The sequence below is a fragment of the Podarcis muralis genome, chromosome 10, assembly GCF_964188315.1.
Source record: "Podarcis muralis chromosome 10, rPodMur119.hap1.1, whole genome shotgun sequence".
In the NCBI taxonomy this organism is placed as follows: Eukaryota; Metazoa; Chordata; class Lepidosauria; order Squamata; family Lacertidae; genus Podarcis; species Podarcis muralis.
The window spans coordinates 58121111-58145014 of record NC_135664.1 but is presented as its reverse complement, the minus strand read 5'-3'; the positions used below and the strand labels follow the sequence as shown (position 1 = coordinate 58145014).

General features: G+C 41.7%; 1 protein-coding gene across 7 annotated transcripts in view; it reads left to right on the top strand.

Moving 5' to 3' along the window:
• The first annotated feature begins 2535 nt into the window (after positions 1-2535).
• The window catches only part of KDM5A (lysine demethylase 5A), a 43829-nt gene continuing 22460 nt past the window's right edge, over positions 2536-23904 (top strand). For 4 of the 7 annotated variants that reach the window (XR_003708471.2, XR_013394417.1, XM_028745748.2 and 1 more), the window contains exons 1-12: positions 2537-3403; positions 6264-6341; positions 7583-7705; positions 9504-9674; positions 10120-10254; positions 14962-15067; positions 16094-16182; positions 17633-17791; positions 18904-19023; positions 20594-20752; positions 21919-22100; positions 23230-23392. Coding sequence is in view for 5 of the 7 variants with exons in the window: in XM_028745748.2 (XP_028601581.1) it covers positions 3227-3403; positions 6264-6341; positions 7583-7705; positions 9504-9674; positions 10120-10254; positions 14962-15067; positions 16094-16182; positions 17633-17791; positions 18904-19023; positions 20594-20752; positions 21919-22100; positions 23230-23392 (1662 nt within the window). In the remaining 2 variants the exon portion in view is untranslated. Of the gene's footprint in view, positions 3404-6263; positions 6342-7582; positions 7706-9503; positions 9675-10119; positions 10255-14961; positions 15068-16093; positions 16183-17632; positions 17792-18903; positions 19024-20593; positions 20753-21918; positions 22101-23229; positions 23393-23904 lie in introns of all 7 variants that reach the window. The other 3 variants (XM_028745746.2, XM_028745747.2, XM_028745749.2) reach the window with 3 other exon arrangements.

Below are 23904 nucleotides of genomic sequence, written 5' to 3'. Positions count from 1 at the left end.
CTTGCTTTCCTGGTTTTCTTGCCCTTCTGGGACTGTAAAAAGTAAACAGGGGGCTTATCAAGCACCTGCCACCTGGCAAATAGTCAGTGAGGCGGATCGTGGACAAGAGTTTGCCATAGCACATCAAACCAACTTCCTGTAAACACTGGGGTTACATAATGGTATAATTGTGAATTTATTGCAGTACATAATCAAGGCAGAACACAATCCTAAACATTATTAGCAACTGCCAGCATAGAATCAGGGGGTGGTATTCATTTGTTATTAATTTAAATGAAATGAAAATGAATAAATGTGAGACAGGGCAACCTTTCCATATTATATTACACAACCACCTTTTTATTTTCTCAGGATTTTCCCAATTGGTTTATACTGTGTTTGTTTAGTTGTCCTAATTGTTGCTTTATGAATTGCTGTTATTTCTATTGTGATGCTATTATGCTTTTTGAAAGTCCCCCAGAAACATATTTGAAGGACGTTTTATAAATCCTTAAAATAAAATAATGAAATTGAATGGAAAATACGCTTCTGAATTCTTGCTCAGGACTTTGACAAAAGCAGAATCACAGCATTCCCCGCCCCCTTCTGCTCCACTTTTGTTGTGGAGCTGCCTGGAAAAAGCAGATTAGTAACCCTTTTGTCCACACAATAGAAGAGACTGAACAATCATACGCATATAGGTGGTTTGTTTTCTCTTCTTTTATTCATGTTTACAACAGTTTGTTGATGTTGGTGATTAATGACAAAACTAGGGGTACATAGTTTATTCCATATGAAATAACCTGAAAGAAGGTTATCTACCTATTAAACAACACTTCTAGCTTCCAGGTTTTGGAAGGCAGTGAGTGACCAGAAGCAAGGATGTACCACTTGATTGTAAATAGAAGCTCTTAGAGGTAAACAAAAAACAAAACAACCCCACACAAAACCAAACCAAAACATTATCATTGTAACAAAGTCAAAAACAGATATTAAAAAAATCTGATTATAATTATAATTAATTAAGCTAAAAGCTGTGGGATGATGCTGAGGGATGGTATTGTATTATGGAGTCTAAATTTCAAACAACCCAATTTTCCCCTTTGTTTGGGAGGGGTGAGCCCCAATTCTCTACAGATTGTACCTCCATTTTTTTCCCTATGGGTTTGGTGTTATTTTTTTAACCAGTCTCTGATATTGTTCCATTAATAGAAGACCTTAAGAGGATAACACAGTTATGTATAGATAGGTAGCCGTGTTGGTCTGCCATAGTCAAAACAAAAAAAATTCCTTCCAGTAGCACCTTAAAGACCAACTAAGTTAGTTCTTGGTATGAGCTTTCGTGTTGGTCTTTAAGGTGCTACTGGAAGGAATTTTTTACAGTTATGTATGTTATGAAAAAGTCATTGGCTGAAGTTCTGCACACCAACATGACATAAAAAGAGTTGCAGCAGTATGGCGGTCAAAACACCCCCCCCCCCATAAGAATCCTGGGAACTGTAGTTTACCACTCAGTGAGCTACAATTCTCAGCACCTTCCCAGCAATCTTTTTTGGAGAGAAAGGCATGAGGTGTAGAGAGCCAGTGGATGTACAGCATCCAGATTAAAATCTCTATACTCAGAATCTCTCTGAGCAAACATGGGTGCTGCAACCTCACGCCCTGCAAAGTAGGCTGCTGTTTCTCCACCTAGCCTATCCTGCCCTCGCAAAGATTGCTGCAAGGATTAAAATGTCTGCAGGCAGGGAAACCTGTTTTAATTTGTATCTATCCTGCTCTTCTAGTGATTACACATCCCTCAGAGTGGCTTGCAAGAATTTAAAATCGGAGTAATGCTCCTAAAAACACGTTAGAAATACATTTAAAAGCAACAATGATTTTAAAAATGACCTTTGCAGGTAAAAAAAAAAAAGAAAAGCAATTTTTAAAATTGTTGCCTACTGGAATACAAATATATTTTATCAGCTGGTGCAAGGCAGCGAGAGGCAGGGCTAGGTTTTTTAAAAAAATATTTCAAACTGCAACCAGCAGGAGGAAAAGTGGCAGGTAAATAATTTTAAAACACTGAACTCGTGGTTTTTGTTTTCTTCTTTTCTGGTTAGCTGGCAAGTTTATTTACTGGGAAAGTCGTTTTAATTAATCACTATGGCTAAAACAGCCTCAGCCAGCCAGCCAGGCCCCCCAAGGGATTGTTCTCTGAGGGACTCCGAGGGGGTCAGGGAACTGCGGCGCTTCGGGGGGGGGGCGGTTGCCCTGGCGACCGAGAACGGGCGGCGGCGTCCGTTAGGGCGGGGCGGGAAAGGTAGTTGTTGAGAGTGACAGCTGCTGTGGGAACTGTAAGTGGGTGGAGTCCAGGTGGGCCGTTTCGCACGCGGGGTGGGGGAGCGAAACGTCAAGAGAGACGCTGCAGCTGAGGCGGCTTCCGCCAGTGGACGCGGGGTGGGGGAGGTGAGAGAAAGGAGCGCATTAAGGCTCGTAGAGGCGGGCGGGGCTCTGCGAAGATTCCACGGAGGGGGGCGGGGCAGAATCTGTTCGCACACGGAGAGAATGGGGTACATGGACAGTCGGCACCGGAAGTTCTCTTGCCGAAGCGGGCCCCATCACACAAAACGCACTGCACATTCCTCCGCGAACCGAAAAAAAAAAGGACCGCGGCCTAACTTGCTCCTACTGTTTAGACCCGTTGCAGGAGCAAAAGGAGGCGACTCGCGAACTTGGCGCGTACACGAGCCGGTGCTCCGCGCGAAGGGAGGAGCGGCTTAAGTCCCGAGGTAGAGACGGCCGGGACTAATTATTTTGAACATAAACTACTTCGCGGAGGGATATTCTCACACGGCTCGCTTCCGCAAGAAAGGGCTTTTAACAGACGCGTCACTTCCGGCGAGCCTCAAGAAGGGGAGGAAAAGGAAAGAAGAAGAAAAAACAACAAACCCCCGAAGGGGGAAACAAAAACAAACGGGAGGCCTCGTCAGCCGCGGGCTCCGCGAGACTCCGGCGCCTGTTTCTGAGGGCCTCAGTGCTCGCGGGCAGCAGCGCCCCCCCTCCTCGATGGACACCGGGATGACCCTCCGCCCCCCGGCCCCTCTTTGAGCTTCTTTGCCTCCCCTTCGCCTTTCCCCCCTTCGCCCTCCCTCTCTCACGCCTTCCCCGCCTGCCTCCTCCTTCTCTGCCGCCGCCTCAGCTAAGCCCCTTCCCTCCCCGGCCCTGAGGCGGCGGCATCATCACCGTCGACGGCTCCGCCGCCGCCATGTCGGGGGACGACGACGGCCCTGGCGGGTCTCACTACGTGGCAGAGTTCGTGCCTCCGCCCGAATGCCCCGTCTTCGAGCCCAGCTGGGAGGAGTTCAGCGACCCCCTTGGCTTCATCGGCCGCATCCGGCCCTTGGCCGAGAAAACGGGCATCTGCAAGATCAGGCCTCCCAAGGTACCCGGGGAAGGAGGAGGAGGAGGAGGAGGAGGAGGAGGGATGGGGAAGTGGGGTCCACCCTTCAGGGCCGGGAAAGGGGTCCGTGGTGGGGAGGGCGGGTAGGGGCACATTGGGTCTTCGGAACAGGATCTCGGCTTTCCCGTGAAGTCGCTCCCCGACCCCTTTTCCCCCATCAGTCGCTCCCCTGGCTTTTCATCTCCTCGCTGGCCCAGCCTCCCGTGCCCGGTCGCATCACCAGCTGCCACGGCCTGTGATGCTTCTTCGCCCGTGAAAGGTGCCCAAGGGATGGCGCTTCCTTAACGATGGGGCAACTTCTCCTTTGGATTCCTTGCTTTTTGTTTGTTATACTTGCCTGTTTTTAATTTTGGCTGTGTAATTCCGTAACGATGTTTAAAAAAAGCAAAGCTGGGTGGGTGCATACAAGGAAAAAATGAGGAAAACAGGAAGAAGATTAAGGGTCCATTCAGTGTTGTATCAATATAAGATACAGTAGCTATGATCAATGCAATAAGAATACTTACTTTCACTTTGGGGGAGGGTTACCGTGTTTACGTTTTGCATAGAGCAAGTGACCTAGGCCACAAAGACTAACTTTTATTAGTTTTAGGGTGAAGGGCCCCTAAGCCTTTTGAGGTGTATAAAATTCCCTATCAAAAATTTGTGTGCAATTCCTGTGTAACTTGATCTAGTAAAATTGCCTTTTTGCTTATCTATCTGGAGGCAACTTGGTGGTAGCAGAAAACACTATACCAATTTAACAAAGTCCTCTATCCTACACTCCTTTTTTCTCTAGTACATTTCTTCAATAATCTAAAATATCAATTTAACATATGAGGGGTGATTATTATTTTTTTACATAAAAAAAGTTCCTAGTTCTCCCCTTGAACAATCCTTTTCTGGCTTTGGGAAATGGGATCCAGTTCCTGCATCCTGCTTTGAATGTTGCTAATTCCCCTTCACCATCCAAGGTCAATCTAGATCCTGTCTTCCATCTTTGTTACTGCATTTTCAATGTACAATATTTCAGTTATATTCCATGACATTGTATGAAAGACGGTTTTACTCATCACATTCCCTTTAATCTCAAGAGGTGTTTAAAGTGCTGGAGTTTTCATTCTCAGTTTTTCAGCTCCCTGCCCCAAATAACTTGTAGAAAGGGAAAAGCAATAGCAATGATTAGAATTGCTTTTTTTCTGGCATTGCTTTTGCACCTTGAGTTCGGTAGGTGCTGGAAAAGGAGTGTTGCCAGAATAAGATGTCGACACCCTGTCTGTCACTAAAAGAGTTGGGTATTTGGGTTTCTCTTTTTAATTTCACAATAGTGAGGGGTTTCTAAAGTGGATTGAGTGATGGTTTTGGAGTATCAGTGATCTGGCAATAAGCTTTTAACTAATTTTTAAATATATTTTGGGTACTTGTTACTGAATGAAATGAATTCTGAAGTAATGTTGTGCCCCATTTAGTCCTAACTGAGGATGAGTGATAATAAAAGCCTCAGTTCTATTACTATATTGTGTTTAAAAAACATGGTTTTATTCAGGACAATCCTCAGTTGCAATTATGGATGATTACTACTGCATACTGTTAAAAAGAGCACATTGCTTGAAAGTTAGTTGTTCAGCTAAAAAGATATTTTGCATCTCAGCATTGTGCATTCATTTGCAATGCACTTTACTTGCAAGTTAGAGTATAATCTCAAGTGCAAAGTAGCATAACATTTAATTTTGAAACAGTGTAGTAGCAATACATAAGGATTAAAAAGCACTTCAGGAACAAGTCTTATCATTCACTAAAATACTGAAAAATAGGTGCCATTAAGTTTTGTAGCCTTTGTTTTTTTATTGCCTCTGTTTTATTCTTGAATCCACCTACTTGGCCTTGTGGCATGTTGCTCTATAAGTAGATGCCTATTTTAGGACCACATCAAATACGTTGGATTGTTTGTAGTATCTGCTGTGGTCCTAAGATGAAAACTCAAAATTCTGTTGAGCTTAAATGTCTTCTGATTCTTACTAGCAGCCTCAGCACCTGCATAGTGAACTGGTTACATTGGCAGATAATTTAAATCTTCATTCAGCAATGAATAACTTGCTTGCTTGATATTATTAGAAGCTTTAAGCAGTATGCTATTCTAAATGTTTTTGAAATACTGCATTGCAAGTGATTTTATCTCTTTCCTTATAGATGTTTCCATGTTTAGCCTTAAAAGGCTTTTGAAACAAAAAAGTTTGTAGTAATTTGATTGCTTATGGCAAGTGGTTTTTCTGTTGTTGACTCATGCCATACTGTGCCATAGATGGCAGAGAGAGATGTAGGCAGACAGGCAAGTAAAGTGTTCTGTGGACTTGTTACTTGTGAGGTCATACTGCTGCACTGACAAGAAATTGAAGTGCATTTGCTGAAGTCAGAGTCTAAGCATGTTTACAACATGATGAATCCTTGGGTTTACCTTGCATATTGTCCTCAGTTGTGTGTTCCTCTCATGCCAACATCTCCTTCACTCCTTGCAGGAGTGAAGGTTTTATTGGATTGCAGATTCTGCTTCTGCTTGTATACATTAGTGACCCACATGACTATAGACATTGTAAGAATTAGGGCCTTTTTAAGCCAGATACATTCTCAAGTATGCCAGCATTCTGACCGTTTTCTGTCAGCTCTACAATAAATTAACCTTGTTCTTAAAAGCCTTTTTACTTTCTAATTCATCTGAAGATATTCTCAGGTGTGCATTGATTTAACTTGCATGTAAGAATAAAAATCCAGTATTTATAAAATATTGGGGAAATAGCTATTGGGATGTGTTGGATATTCGTTGAAGGCTTATATCTTGAAACTAAATTCCCTCCTTTCTTTTTAGGACTGGCAGCCTCCTTTTGCATGTGATGTACAAAGTTTTCGTTTCACGCCACGAGTTCAGCGTTTGAATGAACTAGAGGTGAGCTTCCCAATCATTGGCATAAATCTGTACCCCTACATAAAGCATTAGACCTGTTTGTGTGGGTTTTTTCTATGAGGTACAAAGTTATTGTCTTAAGAAATGTTTAGAACGTCTCACCCTTCCATCATTTGTATATACATGATTTGATTAATTTAACTTCAAGTGTCTATGAGCAATGTTTCATTTTATTACCATGCATCATTGCAGGAGCTCTTTACACCCTACTGGAAATGTCTTACAACACCAGTTTAAAACACATCCCCTGAAACTATAACCGTATTCAGGTGCTCAGAAGAATGCATGAGGGCACAAACTGTGTAGGGAGTACATTCACTGCTTAACATCTATACACACGCTGTCCCTCCCTACTCCCCCTGCTCCCTCCAGCCAATCTTTTGGTCTTTCCAGTAGGTTTGAAGGGGGATTGTAAGCATGTTTGGCTGAATACATTTAGAACCTTATTCATAATAGGAAAGTTTGATTGTCAGGAGGATTCTAGACACATTTAGACAGCTATAGGAAGATTGGGATGGAGCAGACATTTATTGTATATAGCGGACATTGCACATCCCCATGCCCCTTGCAAAGTTTGCACATTTGCTTGAATGCCTGAATAGGATTTGTTTCATTGATTCCAGTAGAACTTGTTTTCAAGTAAATAGGTTAGAGCTGGTATTAGGCTTAATACCAGCATAATAGTCTAGTGAGACATAGACTCTCTTCAGCTTTCAGGTAGTGAATGAAACTCTTCCATGAGGATATTACTCTGATATTTTAAACTTCAATTTACATACATACCTTTATTTCTTACTGCATAGCATTTTGATTTGAAAATGATTAAATGATATACATGCAACTTGCAAGAGACTTTTAAAAATTCTGAAAAGAGGAAACACAAGGCATCTGCATTAAAGTAGTATTTTTTATTGTACTTGGATTCATCTGTTTCTTCTCCTCATTCCTAATATTTTTTCTTGACTTCTGCTGTGCAAGAAACATCTGCCAGTGCTAAAGGAGAAGTCTCCACCAGAGTTGTAGGAATGTAGAAAGCTTATATTCGGATTTGTCATTTGTTGAAATGGCCTTGGTTCTGATAGGACATATTCTGGTCTAAGTTTTGAAGACTTTCAAAATAGAGGAGCTGACTGTGAGCATGCTGCCATTATTTTCCTTGGGTATTGTGCTTCTCTCATACCTAACTTGTATGACGTCCATCTGTTGCCTTGGTTTGTTAATAGGCAATGACTAGAGTGAAGCTGGACTTCTTAGATCAGCTGGCAAAATTTTGGGAACTTCAAGGATCTACATTAAAAATCCCAGTCGTGGAGAGAAAAATACTGGATCTTTATTCACTGAGCAAGGTGAGTGTGAATCTACAATCATTTGGTAGGGTGTTAGTGGTTTCTCATAAAATCACGTTTTCCCTGCTGTAATAGAGAATCATAAAATATTCTAGCTTATGGCTTGAATAATATGGTGTGTTCATTGATAACTCCCCCTCCCTCCATATTAAGTCCATAGATTTTTATTGGAGTACATAAGCAATAAGGAGTTTTGGGTGCAGTAGCTTTCTATATCAGCAAGGCAAATTACTCTTACTATTTGAAAGTGTCTTAAGACTCTTTGTTGGGTCTTGCTGCAGGAGACTAATATGGTTACTCTACTAGAACGTAACTTCCAGGCATGTAGGGTTCATACTGCACAGCTTCTTAGTGTTTCCATACCAGTTCATAGCATATGCATTGCATCATGGCAGAAAGCTGTGAATTGTGATTTAATTGCTAGCAAGAAGTACATTTTAAAACTATCATTAATACAATAATGCTAAATAATATTGTTGCTGGTTTTAAAAGTGCCTATAAAGCATGGTAAACTCTTATAGTACTAAATGTTTATTTTTATAAAATGTTTTAAACCTGCCCTTCCAAAGCTGCATGTAGTAGCATACAACTTATTTAAAGCCTGCAACCTTGGTATAATGCAAACCAGTGGAAACAGCCTGGTTTCTGCCATAGCTGGGAATGAAGGGCCACTGGGAGGCTGCATCCCTCCCTCTCAGCGCATCATGGTAAGGGACAGACCAACCTGACTCCTTTCATTAGTAAGTGAAGGACTTGTTGGAACTGCTTTCCTTTCCCCCTCCTACTTTTCCCCCCTTCTGTATTCTAACTATTGGATTGTGAGTCTGTGAACAGAGACTGGTTTGTCTTTCAATAATTGTGAAACGCTTAGAAAATGTTTAGTAATAATAGTAGTAGTGCAGAGAGTTCCAACTGTGCAATAGCACTTTTGGTCTCATGGCAGTTCATTTGTCAGCTGAATGCCTTCTCAAAAGTGCCTTGTCACCTCCCTGAATGCCAAGAAGGAAGAACACAGATTTGCGGTATGCACAGCTATGAGCCCTTTTGAGTGAGATGAGTAGTATTTCACAACTCAGTGGCTTGTTAGATGTGAACTTGAACAAGTAGAAAGCTGTACATATCCAGGGAAGGGAATTTTACAATTGGCTTGTAATTCTGTTCAAATTTACTTGACAGTTTAAGGGGAGGAGGGAATGTGGTGTTGGAGGAAGGTTCTCTGGGCCTGATGCTGACCGTATTACTCTCATGGCATCTTCTTCAAGGCAAATAAACACTGGTTTAATCGAGCCATTGAGGGTCTAAATTGATAAGAATCAGTTAAGAATTGAATATAGCTGTGGCTGCCGCCTTCAGCTTGAAAGAAGCAGACTGTTTTACCTCATGCAGTAATCTGTTGCCTTAAGACTCTTTCCTGGGAGTGTCTGCATAGCCACTATTCTTGATCTCCAGCTCTTCTGACTTCTGAACTGGACTGAACAGCAGGTTAAATTAATGCTTTTCATAAGACGGAAAGTCAAGTTTAGCAAACTGTTTCTGGTTGTTTCTGGCTGTTAGTGAGAATCTGCTATTTCAAACACCTTTGGGAACTGCTTCTCGTCTGGTTTCAGGCATGCAAATTGTCTTTATGCATTAAGCTTTTGGAGCGAGAAATGAATTTGATTCTGCAGAACAACTATCCCCTTGTTATTCAGTAGAGGATCTGGTGAAGTTTTATATTTGGACTGTGATCAGTATGCTTTAAGAAACTTGTATGTAGCTTTCTAAAAAAATAAATAAATCTGTTTTACTTTTATTTCAGATTGTTGCCAGCAAAGGAGGCTTTGACGTGGTCACTAAAGAAAAGAAATGGTCTAAAGTTGCAAGTCGTCTTGGTTACTTACCAGGAAAGGCAACAGGCTCACTGCTGAAGTCACACTATGAACGGATCTTATATCCATATGAGCTTTTCCAGTCTGGTGTCAGCCTTATGGTGAGAGATGGCTTTGTTTGCAGGAGAGTAATATGAGATACAGTATGTTGCTTGTCTACTGTATACTAACACAACGTTTTGTGCTCTTGTGCATTTGCCTCATGGAAACAAGTTGCTTATATCACAATCAAGAGGGATGTATTATACTGTGATCTGGTTTTGCGATGGTATCTACTTTGTTTATGCTTGAGGTCAAGCTTGATAGGATGAGGACTTTCTTGGAAAAGAATCAAACATGGGAAGGAATCTTTCCTTGGCTAGGCAGCAGCACTTGAGAAATCGGTTTTATTCAGTTTTCATGGGTGACTCTGTCCAGATGACATTTGTAATGCAGTGTGTCATTGTTGGTAGCCCTTTCTCCCACTAGTGCTGCTCATCTTGAAAACCAGAGTCTGCCATCCCAGATCCAACCAACCTGGTGTCCTTCTGTGCTCTGATTCTTTAGGGCATCCAAAAGCAAAACTTGGACCTTAAGGAAAAAGTGGAGGTTGAGGACCTCGGCATTGGTGCCCAGTCTCCCCCTAAGCAGGGTACAAGAGTGAACGTTGTGCTGAAGAGAACCAGACGTGTCAAGTCCCAGGTACCCAGATCACTTGGCCACAGTAGACAGAGTGCTTTAGTCTTTGCACCAGTGCAGATGCATTGGAAATGCAACAGCCTTTGTCCGGCCGTGGGGGCTCACTCAAAACTTCTCATGAGGAAGCCATCCTTTTAAAGATCAAAAGTGAGCGTGCTAGATAAAAACACTCATGTTGTGCTGGCCTCACTAACATTTCTCTCACTGAATAAGCCAACTATGTTAAGAGGAAAAAGACGTGCGTTCATTCCAGCTTCTGAATTTTATATCAGTTTGAGCTGGTGGCTAAGCTGAGGAGTTCCTTGGGTTTCATTTGGACTGTGGCCTCGCCGTGTGGCCTTAAGCAAACCATTATCTCTTAACCTCAGCTCCCCACTTGCTGTAATACAAAGGTGATAAACTGGTCTACCTTAACAGGATTGTTTATAAGAATGAATGAAAAGCTTGTTTTGAGTATTCTTGAAAACTTAAAGTCCTGTATAAATGCTTACTATTGGTATGTATGAGGAGATTGGCTGATGCACACTAACACCAGCAGAACTAGTAGTTATGTAGGAACCTGGGTTCAGTTAATTTGTAGGCAACGTTCTTTTTGTGTGTTGTGGTGGCCGGAAGTCTTTGGAACAGTCCTAACACTGAAGGGAAGAAATTGCTTGTAGCGGTAAAGGCTTTCTAAGCACTGTCTACTTCTTCCGTTCAAATTTCTCAGTATTTCAGTTAATATAACCACTTTATTTCATGAAGGTTAAGAGTATTTTTTTCCAGAACATGTGATGACACAAGCTACTTTTAAAGCCCAATTCTTTTTTAACAGAGTGAAATAAATATATGAAAAATTGTAACTAGCATTGACAGCCTTTTTCTTTAATTGTTAAACTCTGTGTATGTTTAAAGTAAGTATTCTTCATGTTTTGATTAATTAATTAAAATATTTATTACCTGTTCTTCACTGAAGCAGCAGTCCTAAAGTGGGGAATGTAATAAGTTAAAACACAGCATATAAAACAAAGCACAATTAAAATTTTCATTACATCGTTTAACAACTAAAAAAAACACCCTGCTACAATTATAACTCACCAGCCATATGCATCAGCATTCTGCTGGTACTAAAAACTCTCATAAGAGTGATTGCTCACTGGGGAGGTGGCCATAGCTCAGTTTAAAACATAAAAACACTAAGTTGCAGATACATTTGAGGAGGAACAGGAAGGAGAGACACGTTCTGTACTTCATTAAACAAAACATTCTAGTAGCTTTTTGCTGGTTGGTCAGTTGGCTTTAAAGGAAAGTTAGCTTTTTGGTTAATCCTCTAACATTTGCAAGTAAGTATGAAGTGACAATAATAGTTTAATTTTTTAGGCTAAATGATGCTGAAATAATAATTGATGAGATGGTTTCTTGACTGAACTTGGAATAATTTGATGGGTTTTCTCTCTATGCCTGCACTTGGTACATCGTAGCTTGGCTATGCAGGGTTCCCAGGTATATTTGGTATGTCTGGTTTTTGCTTGCACTTTTCTACTTGCTCTGGTGCAGGAATGGGAATAGGGAGGGTTGTGCTAGCGCAGCAGAAATATTCCACAAATATCAAGTGTCGTAAGAGTATCAAGTTAATACAGGGGTGGAAGAACTGGATGAAGCCAGTAGGCCATCCTTATCTTCTTTGCTCCATTCCCACAGGCCAAATTTGACTGGTTAGTGGGACTGCTGACCTGCCAGTTACCTGGCATCATAAGAACATTAGGTGACGCATTTTTGCCTGTGCTTTGCAAGTCTTGACAATCAACTACATATTTATCTGTGGATGTTGAGGCCAGAATGGCCTCAGAGGCCAAATAGGGGAGGCCTTGTGGAGCTTGTTAGGGTTACCGAAACAGTAATTAAAAATATATATATACTGTATGCAGAAGGCACATACATTCAAAGTATGTTTTCTATCTAGTCCTTAGTAGTTTTGTAATCATGGTTTTTGCATAGATATATAGTATACAAATCTCTTAAAGTTCAAATGAAATAATATTAGTTATGTCTTGAAGACTTCAAGTGTAGTCTAGTGTGAAATTCTGAAAAATAAAAATGAAGATGGGAAGGAGTCTGGACAGACAAAACAGAAATATCTTATTAAGACATCCCTTTAAAATTGATTTTGGTTTATAAGCCACAGTTACCAGAATTAAGTGTTTTGATAGAATAACTCAATTGCATTCCTGTACGTATAATTTCAACCGTGAGCATGGAAAACCCTCAGTATGAAGTTAAAAATAAAGGGCTACAGTATATCTAGCATTTTTCATACTCCACGTAGACTCATTGAAATTAATGGCATGACTAACTTGGCTCTAACTTGAATACAATACAAGTCATTCTTAGAGTAGACCCACTGAAATTGCTGAACTTGGCTCATGTTGGTTGATTTTTTTCAGTGTGTCTGCTCAGAGTATGATTTGGTCTTTGGGTGGTATCTGACTATGCAACAAATCCTGGGTTGAATCCAGACTTAGTTGTGCTCAGAATAGACCCATTGAGATCACTTGGGACTTGAGCGTTATTACTAATTTAAGTCCCATTGACTTTGGTGAGTTTCCTCTAAGCACAACAAAGTCTGGATCCCCTATGTGTTTTCTGCAATCAAAACATGGAATAAAGTACTTTAAATGCTTGAGTAATACTACTGCTGCTACTGTTGGTCTTGTTAACTAAGTGTGGATAATCACATTTGGTTTCTTTTCCCTTCACCTCTTTAAGAAGGTTTAAACATATTTATTTTTGAGTCTTCCAAAGCAATTCTCATGGTTCATCTTGTTTTGCTGCTGTTTTTTTGGAATTGGATATGTAAATTAGCTAGACCATTCCCTGTAGTGTACTTTTGTGGAGTAGAGTGGCTTTCCCCAGACTCTGCTTAAATGCTTCCCTCCGGACCAGCATTAAAACTATTCTTGATCTTCTTTTTCAACTTTCCTGCTCTTAATGCAGTGGTGGTTTGTAGCAAAGCATATTTCTCTTGAAATGTGGATAAAATATATCTGGATGCGGATGGAATAGGCCTGTTTTGGTTCTTTAGATTGGCAGGGCCATTCTTACCAATTTTGGAAACCCTATGAAATACTCAAAGCAGTTTATTCTGCACTTATATTGGGATCTTGGTACAGCTTTTTCAGTCCACAGCTTAGCATACAACTGTTCAGAAAACAAAAAACCCATTTTCAGAAACCTTACAGGGTTTCTACAAAATCTCTCCACATTGGGGCAGGTGGTACAATTGTGCATGTTCCAAATGAGATGCTTGCTCCCAACAAGGTCATTTGTGATTCACCTAGCTAAAACGCAATTTTAGTGCCAGCATAGCATAACAAAGGCATTCTTAAATGTGACCAAGAACAAGCTTTCATGGTCATGCACACTCCATCATCTCTTCTGCTTAACTATGGTTAAGAGATATGAAGGTGTGGCCTTAAAGACAATCCCCTATTAACCAGGGTTCATTTCTAAAATTTTGGTTAAGTGTTCCACTTCTTAAGCAAGCCAGAAATCCTGATTTAAGAAACCTTAAAGTATGGAATCTGCTTAGCCTTAATTGCAATAAATGTTGGTGCCAGCATATCCCTGAACTGTGGTTGAGTAAGAAGGGAAGGTCTAGGGAGTGTGAGTTAATGCTCTCCATCACCCGATCACAGTTAAAAGGAACGTACAGTGCTTTGTTAAAGGCTAACTTTGAGGTAGGCAGTCAGTATTGTTGAAGACATTGCAATTGCAATTAGCAATTGCTCATTTACAAGTTAAGCAAGATATGTAAAATAAAGAATCCTAATGAAATTTCTCTCTCACTCTATCTCTTTTTAAAACTGCATCTCATTTTCTTCTTATTGCCTTATGTTGTTCAGGCACTGCTGTGATCTCCATTCACTAAGAATCATGTCCCTTTTGAATTTTAAACAACTTGACAGGAACATGAGAGATACTATTTAATGTTACAAAATTTAATTTGGAAATGTGAAAAAAATAATGATTTAAGCCTGTTGAAAGATAAAGCCTTTCCTGGATTTCTGACGAACAGCAGATTGGACTGTTTTAATAAACACTAGAAATGTAGCAGAAGATGCATGATGGTTTATAGATAAATGTTGCATGTGTTAAAAATCGAGACACGTACTGGAGAGCATCTAGGCCTGCAAGACTCAATCTCATTAACAAAGACATATGCTTAGTTCTATATTCTAATAGTATTTATTTCCTATAATTTATATACCACTTGATTTTTTAAAACCTCAAAGCGGATTGAATATGTATAATGAACTCTTATTCTTGTTCCTTATTGTTGGAGCTGTCCTTTAATAACTAATGTGATAGGTTTTTATTCTTCATTACAAAACGATTTAAAAAGTGCATTAGCAGATGGTGTCAGTTAGTAGAAATGGGATAGTAAATATGATCTAATTTTAATTTTCTTCCTGCTTTTGACATTTTGCAGCTGGGTGCCATTCCAAGCAAGGTAAATTGTATTGATTATCTGAAATTTGTTACACATGATGATGGTAGAGATAAAAGCCACACTATCTTCCAAAGTATCTGCTCTTGGCAGTGACTGTGCAAAGGCCGATGTCTGTGGAGCAGGAGTTTGCTCCAGCCCCATAACTCCTCTGGTCATTTACTGTGAGAGCAATTACATTCTGTGTAAATACTAATGGTGAGTTGATGTGATCTTGTTTTCAGGCAGAGGCAGGCGAGATGAGTAGAAACACTGAACTGAAGAAGCTCCAGATCTTTGGAGCAGGACCAAAGATGATGGGATTGGCTTTGGGAGCAAAAGAAAAAGAAGGTAAACAGCAGCTTTGAGCCACTGCAATTAAAGTGGAGCGAGGCTATTATTTTATTTTATTTTTAAAATTTCTATGACCGTCCTTCATCTGAGGATCACGGGTATGTTAACTTCTTCAACATAGAGTTTTGAGCCTGGTGGTTCATCATTTAGCTGCTGGTGCAAAGTGGTGACACAAGCATTTCCAAAAATTGTATAGCAGCTGCATGCCTACTCCATTGAGAACCTTTGGTAAGTTCCAGATGCAACAGAGTTTTATATATTTGTTAAAACTGGCACTACTAGAAGCCAGCACGAAATGAACTCTGTGGTACTTAGCTGAAACCTTGAGGGAACTTGGTGCCTTGCAAATAATCGAACATGATATAGTTTAAAGATCTCATGTGTCACTGTGATTCCTAGTTAAGTTTATGGGGGGAAGGATTTCAATGAAGGTGAGCCTTCTAGCCTACTAATGTGCGTATTGTGGATATGCTGCTTATGAGCTAGTAAGATGCAGGCCAGATGGATCTTCCACATTTGCATGCCTGAGCAGTGTTCCCCCTTTTAAAAAAAGAGGTGTTAGGAATATATTTATATGCGTTCATCTGGTAAAATTTGTGATGTGCACATTCCAGTTTTTAATAGGTTGTAACTGGGAATTTTGGAATGAAGGTTGTGAAGGTAAGAGTAGAATGTGTGATGGAGTTGATAGGATTCGTGGCCTTGAAGAGGTGAACAAAGTCTCAGGAATCGTATCAACGTCCTTCTGGTTTCCATTCCTTTGGTACAGATTGCTCACAGGCTTTAAAGTTCTGCTTTACAGCTATCGTGATAAATTTTGTTCACCTTAAAGACAAAAGGTTTGGGCTCTTAAGATGCTATCAAGTTGTCATTCTGTGGCTAGTAGTGCCATTGCAACCTAGTTAAGTGATGACTCATTTGTTTACTGCTAAGCATGCTTCGCTTGCTGCTCCATTCAGGACACCAGACTGACCTTGTGAAATCTTTGCAGAGAATATAACTAGTACAACATTCTCTCTCTAGATGAAGTACCTCGAAGGCGGAAAGGTACTAGGTCGGAAGCTTTCGGCATGCAGATGAGGCAGCGGAAAGGGGCCCTTTCTGTCAACTTTGTAAGTTTGCTCTTGAGCATCTGATAAGTTGCTTCTTACCTGGCTTGGGGAAATGATGAATGAAGGGATAAGGAAGCAAAACACCTTCATTTTATTAAAGTTGCTGGTAGTGCTGTAGTTTGGTTGAGAGCAACTTCTAATCCAGTCTTTAGTTGCAGAAGTCTAATTCTTCTTCAGGCTACAGTTTGGAACTGTTTGCATTAACCTCATGAGAGAGGTCTACAAGATGAGAAATTTGAAATTTCAAGGCGTTCTCTGTTTGATCACAGTTAACATTTTGGATACTCGTTACCAAATAGTACCTCTACTAGTTTTTGAGACTATGCAATGTTATTCAGTCTCTTCCTGGCTTTATGCATTGTCTTTAAGCAAGACTGCTTGCAGTTGCCTATACAGAGAAAATCTGTGCTAATTGGAGAGGTGCCAGATCCTCATTATTGTGTCTATGCATTTCATGGAAGAAGCATGTGTACAATGGGTGTTTAAAAACAAGCTCCCTCCAGATTTTGTTTGGGTTTCAGAGTAACCTTGATGCATTCCAAGTGTTCCAATAGCAGAATGTGAGAAATTTGGGTCAATTAATGAATCTTAATTATGTGACATCTCTAACGTGTTAATTAGTATTAGGGAGATGATATCGCTGAATTTTACATAACTTTACATACTACACAACTGAGGATTATATTTAATGAGAGAATAGATGGTTTTTAGGGGGAAATGCAAAAAAGGTGCCTGGCTATAATCAGTGAGCCCAGGAATAATATTGGGTTGTGTATAGTAGTATTAACCACTGAATTTTGTTATTGGTAAGTCATACGTTGGACGCGGGTGGCGCTGTGGGTTAAACCACTGAGCCTAGGACTTCCCGATCAGAAGGTCGGCGGTTCGAATCCCCGTGATGGGGTGAGCTCCCGTTGCTCGGTCCCTGCTCCTGCCAACCTAGCAGTTCGAAAGAACGTCAAAGTGCAAGTAGATAAATAGGTACCACTCCAGCAGGAAGGTAAACGGCGTTTCTGTGCGCTGCTCTGGTTCGCCAGAAGCGGCTTAGTCATGCTGGCCACATGACCCGAGATAAGCACTGCAACCCCAGAGTCGGTCACGACTGGACCTAATGATCAGGGCTCCCTTTACCTTTACCTTTTAAGTCATACATTAATTTGCTTTTGTTAACTGTAGTTTGAAAATACAGAAAAAAATAAGCATAAAGATGAATTCCTCAACCAGAGATTCCCCATGCTGGCCAGTGCCCGGCAAATGCTATTCCAACCCTGTAAAGAGCCCGTGGCTTCCTTGGATGATGATTGACATCTTTCATCTTTCCACTGGAGGCTTATTTAGAATCTTCTTGCGGAGGCCACTGCATGCAGCTACATTAGATGTAATGAAGGATTTGGGTAGGTTTGTCTTATGCAAAGAAGACACGAAACTCAAGATGCTGTTTCCTGTATAGGTTGACCTATATGTCTGTCTGTTCTGTGGCCGGGGCAACAACGAGGACAAATTGTTGCTGTGTGATGGATGTGACGACAGCTACCACACTTTTTGCCTGATACCCCCTTTGCCTGATGTGCCCAAAGGTGACTGGAGATGCCCTAAATGCGTTGCTGAGGTATTTTGTTTATGTTTTTGGCGTATTTGAAACATTGAGGCCATAAAACACTAGTGGTTCGGCTAAGGTGGCCAGGTAAGAAAAGAGGATAGGATTTCTGTGTCATTTTAGTTGCATAGAAGAGGAAATTTTGGAAATTGTAGCTTGGCATGTGAGCTACACTTGCTGAAATACCTTCCCTCCTCATTCCAACTATTTGAGATTCAGGAATCCTGTCTTCTTTTTCATCTAGCTACCCAAGGTTTACCCCTTCTGAGGTGTAGAGAAATTTTGTCCAGGAGACAAGGCTTCTTCGTTAACAGTAGGAAAATGTGTCCGTTTTGAAGTTTGTAGTAGCTACAGTCAGTTGTGGCTTGCTGAGACATGGGCAGCTGTCATATGTGATCTTTCATGATTCTTCCTATCTGAAAGGCATTTCTGTGTAGGGACTTGATGATATTTGGAGAGGCCCTAAGTCCAGAAAACATCTGAACAAGCAGAGTTCTTGCCTGTACAGCTGAGTTAGACACAGATTACTATGGAAAAGTGGAACCTGCTTTCAAATGGTCCTGCTCCAGATGTTTGTCACATTCCAGGTTCACTGATGAGCTGTGTACAGCTTGCTGTGCTCTCTTCCTTCTCTTTCTCTCCCCAACAGCAGTGTACAGTGGTACCTCGCAAGACGAATGCCTCGCAAGACGAAAAACTCGCAAGACGAAAGGGTTTTTGGTTTTTTTAGTTGCTTCGCAAGACGAATTTCCCTATGGGCTTGCTTCGCAAGACGAAAACGTCTTGCAAGTTTGTTTTCAATGCATTCCTATGGGAAACCGTGCTTCGCAAGACGAAAAATTCGCAAGATGAAAAAACTCGCAGAACGAATTAATTTCGTCTTGCGAGGCACCACTGTACTGCAAAAGGCGCAGATACTCAGTATTTTGGGAAGCAAGTCCACTTGTCCACCAACACTGCTGCATGCGCTCATTGGCCTAAGTCAACTTACCTGGAGAGATAAAAAACGAAAGCTTAATAATTTCTTAGTTTAGTTAAATGAAGGAACTTCATTCCATTTTTTGCAGGATGCTCTGATTAAACTGCTTTCTGTGATGCCAAATAACACCTTTCCTCTTTTCTAGGAATGTAACAAACCACGTGAGGCCTTTGGATTTGAACAAGCTGTTCGAGAGTACACCCTTCAGAGCTTTGGTGAGATGGCAGATAACTTCAAGTCTGATTACTTCAACATGCCAGTCCATGTAAGTATGTAATATATATTGCAGTCAAAGTGTTCTCACTAGTAGTCGGAAAACCTATAGGCAGTTCAGATTTGCCCACACAGCGTTGCTATTTAACTATTTTATAGGTTTTTTTTATTTCTTTTTATGTTTTTGTTGTTGCAGAATTTAGAATTCTGTCCTCTTCTGTAGAGAGACCTCAGGGATTGGGTTCATGGGACAAAAATGGGGGAATGTGTCTTTAGAGGCCAGAGAGCCCCAATGGAGTCCTTTTTCCTTCTCTACATCCATGGTAAAAACCTTGCATTTGAAAATGAAAGGAAAATGGATGCAGTTCAGGTGCCAAGCTCTTTAATATCCAGTTGGGCTTTTATTCTGGCAGCATTAGGAGTTGGATTTTGTCTTCAATTTTGAAAAAATGTTTTCAGGTATTTTTATAAACATTCCATAGCAAGGTTGTTGTTTACTGACAAGGCCACTGACCCATCTAGGCCAGAGATGACCTTCTATAACTGTCAGTGGTTCTCCTCAGGTCCCCAGACAGAATTCTTTCCCAGTCCTGTTGCTTCTTTAGGTATGTGGGGCTTCCAACATGCAAAGCATGTTTAGTAGTACTAAACTACCATATTTACTCGAATGTAATGCACTCTTGTATGACCAAATTACGTTGCGAAAATTATGGTGCACATTATTTGATGGCACATTAGATTTGATTGCAAGCTTTTAAAACACCTTTGACAAAGCAAATACTTTTTTTGGTTTCATTTTTTTGCTAATTGAGGTGTGTGTTAGATTCAGTGGTGCATTAGATTTGCGTAAATACAGTATGTCCTTCTATCCCCTGCCACTCTTTGCCATTTTCGTGAATTGGCTTTAGTTGCTAGAAAAATGGTAGATCGTAAAAGGGATTATGAATTCTAATCATGATTGATCCTTTCTTACGTTGATGTCATCATTTATTTAAATTCAGATACAGCAAGAATGTTACAGAAATTTGGAGTTGGACACCCATACAAAAATTATCTGTAATGCCCACCTATCTTTCTGTTTCCTATGAACCCTTGATCTGTGGTGAAAAAAAGTAGCAATAGCACTCTGTTGCTTCAAGAAAACAAGCACAGTGACTGATTCTCTCTGGTTGGTTTCCCAGATGTAGAATTTGAGCAGAGTAGCAGCATTTGTTATAATTCACAACCTAGCCTGATGCTTGTGTGGACTCTCTCTCTCTCTCTCTCTCTCTCTCTCTAACATGCATACCCTTGCTTCCCTAGTGGGAAGAAGGGGAGCATTCAAGTGTGATTCCTCCCACTTTCACTGCACCTGTGTAAGGCAGGTGTGGGGACACCCTGGCACTCCAGATGTTGTTGGACTTCAATTTCCATTTTCTCTGTGCTTTGGCTGGGCTGATTAGGGAAAATTGAAGTCCAACATTTCCCGGAACAGTGCAAGTTCCTCAGCACTGGTCTGGAGAGAAAAACGGCTTTAAATGTGGGTTTGGGAAAGCATTGAACACCAGTGAAGCGGTAAGTGCTGCTCCATTCTATTTACATGTAACTTGCTAGTTTTAAAGCTCTTCCCTCTGTGCTTTCAGATGGTTCCCACTGAGTTGGTGGAGAAGGAGTTCTGGCGACTTGTGAGCAGCATTGAGGAGGATGTAATTGTGGAGTATGGAGCCGACATTTCATCCAAGGACTTTGGAAGTGGTTTCCCTATAAAGGATGGCAGGCGAAAGCTAATGCCGGAAGAGGAGGTGTGGCTAGGATACACAATCTGCATGCACTTTAGAAAGCTGACTCTATATGTTATTAGGATTAATGTGTTTGGGGGTATTTCAGTTTTGAGAGGCAACAGTTTTAACATACAGTTAACATTCTTTATGATATCTCTTGGCCCCAAGGAGCATTGTGGACAGAAAGCTTGGGGCCAGGCCACTGCTGCTGATTTAGCTCATCAGGCTGGCAGTGGGGCTGAACAGATATTTGTACCCTCTCATTATTGCCCCTGCTCCTTATGGGGGGTGGCCCTATGGTGTCACTGAGTTCTGCGGAGTTCTTAGTCCAAATGTGTGTGCATTGCCGTATGAATGACTTCATTCCTTATATATGCATGTTGGATGCAGTATCACTAGCACGGAGGCACCAGCCAGTACATGTGTGTGCCAGGAGCGCTTCCATCATCTGATGAATGGTGAGGATGGGTGGGATGTTAGACCGACCACCAAGGGCTGCTTACTTAGAGCCCCCCAACACTTTTATTGTTACTGGTTTAGCAACAAGTTGTAGGGGGATAAATGACACCTTTCACTGACTCCCCTTGTAGCAATGCCACTAGAAGTGGTAATTGGTGTCGTAAAGAGGCAGAAGGAGAGTGTTTAAACTTTTCCTGCTAGCTGAAACTCCCTTAGCTGTTTTTTTAAAACCTTCCTCTTCAGAGGGGGAGCATCTTACTGCATCCAGTCGCAGTGGGGCTTGCTGTCAGTGCCAATGAACCCTGCTTGCAAAGGCGCAATTGGGAGCTCCCAATTGTACTTTTGTAGCCATGTCCTTATCTTCCCCACACCTGGTGTCACATATGTCCCCAAGTGTGGGGCAGGTGGATGTGGTTTGGGGAAATGGTGTCATGGGCTAGAGTTTCTTCACCCCTGCTGTAAGTGAAGGTTGGGCTGACCTGTGTAAGGGATGGAGGTCAGGTTTGCCATCAGTTACAGCCTCCCCACCCCATCCAGCCTTCCTGCCCCAACCCAGGGTTCAAGCGATGGTGAAGCACCTGCAGAACCTTATTTACTGCCTGAATGTGGCAGAGGATTATAACCATTCTAGGAGGAGAGTGTAAAGAACTGGCGCTTGTCCTATGTTAGGGTATATTAATGGTCTTCTGGCTGGTTCCTTTACAAACTCGTCTTTGTTCTTTTGGCAGGAGTATGCCCTTTCTGGTTGGAACCTCAACAACATGCCAGTCCTGGAACAATCTGTTCTTGCTCACATCAATGCTGATATTTCTGGCATGAAGGTGCCCTGGCTTTATGTGGGAATGTGCTTCTCTTCTTTCTGCTGGCACATTGAGGATCACTGGAGTTATTCCATCAACTACCTTCACTGGTATGGACTCCTGCCACATTGGGTGGGTGGGTGTGCATGCCCAGGTAGTGTCACCCTTATTTGCCTTATCTTTTCTAGAATGTTACACAAGTTCTCTGCTCAAGGGAGAAGAGCATTGAATACAATAATGAGTGTCCAATAAGGGCCAAAGTAAGGGACGCGGGTGGTGCTGTGGTCTAAACCACCGAGCCTAGGGCTTGCCGATCAGAAGGTCGGCGGTTCAAATCCCCATGATGGGGTGAGCTCCCGTTGTTCGGTCCCAGCTCCTGCCCACCTAGCAGTTCAAAAGCACGTCAAGTGCAAGTAGATAAATAGGTACCGCTCCAGTGGGAACGTAAACGGCGTTTCCGTGTGCTGCTCTGGTTCACCAGAAGTGGCTTAGTCATGCTGACCACATGACCCAGAAGCTGTCTGCAGACAAACACCGGCTCCCTCGGCCTATAGAGAGAGATGAGCGTGCAACCCCAGAGTCGTCCGCGACTGGACCTAACGGTCAGGGGTACCTTTACCTCTAAGGGGCAAAGGCAGTTATTAATGAGAGAAGTTGGTATATGTCTAAGTTGCAAAACACTCCAAATATGTGGGGCGGGCCAGAGTAATGTCTGTGAACCTCTTCAGTCAACTTCTGAACAATCATATGTTTCCCTGCAATTGCTCAGCATCCTCCTTGTTTGTGTATTACCTGAAGACCAGGCTTATAAATAAGTAGCTCATCCTTGACTCGAAGCATCTTGTTTTCCAGTTCAATTTATTCTTGGCAAACTTCTACTGCTTCTAGGAGACGGGGCCTATTTGTAGATTAGGGTTGGAAAATATGCCTCATGCTAGAATGTGCTTTCTTTGTGGTAATGGATGATATGGTGTAGTGCCAGTGTGGTGTAGTGGTTAAGAGCGATAGACTCGTAATCTGGTGAACCAGGTTCGCGTCTCCGCTCCTCCACATTCAGCTGCTGGGTGACCTTGGGCCAGTCACACTTCCTTGAAGTCTCTCAGCCCCACTCACCTCACAGAGTGTTTGTTGTGGAGGAGGAAGGGAAAGGAGAATGTTAGCCGCTTTGAGACTCCTGAAGGGGAGTGAAAGGCGGGATATCAAATCCAAACTCTTCTTCTTCTTCATATGTTTTGCTAGGGGGGAGCCAAAGACGTGGTATGGAGTGCCCTCCCATGCAGCAGAACAGCTGGAGGAAGTAATGCGAGAGCTTGCTCCGGAACTATTTGAGAATCAACCTGACCTTCTGCACCAGCTAGTAACCATCATGAACCCCAATGTGCTAATGGAGCATGGTGTGCCTGTAAGTTCTGCAGAACCTTTACCTGCCTATAAGTTATTTGTCTCGTGTCACGCAGAATGACTTGGAATAGCATTTTAAACAGTCTATAGATTCATTTCAATCCAGCTTCAGGCCTGATTATGGAACTGAGATTGCTTTGGTAGGTCTGAAAAACCTGTGCCAAGAACTGGACTAGGAAGGTTTCCCAGTGGAATATTAAGTAGCTTTCAACACCATCAACACCGACATCCTTCTAGCTACTGTGTATTGATTGTGTTCTAAATGCTTTTAACCCTTATCTAGGCAACTAGTGATTTCACTTGTAGATAGTGCAGAGATGCTCCTTTGGCGATATGCCCCAAGAGCCTTATGTAAAAAGATTGAGGTTTAAAAACCAGTTTCTTTGCAGCCTTGCATCAGTTGATGGATTCTATGAAGTGGTTGAGAAGGGAAAAGGTGATAGCATAGTTCATGCATGGATTAGTAGTTACTACTAGCCATGTTAATCTCCGTTTCTGAAAGATGAATATGAT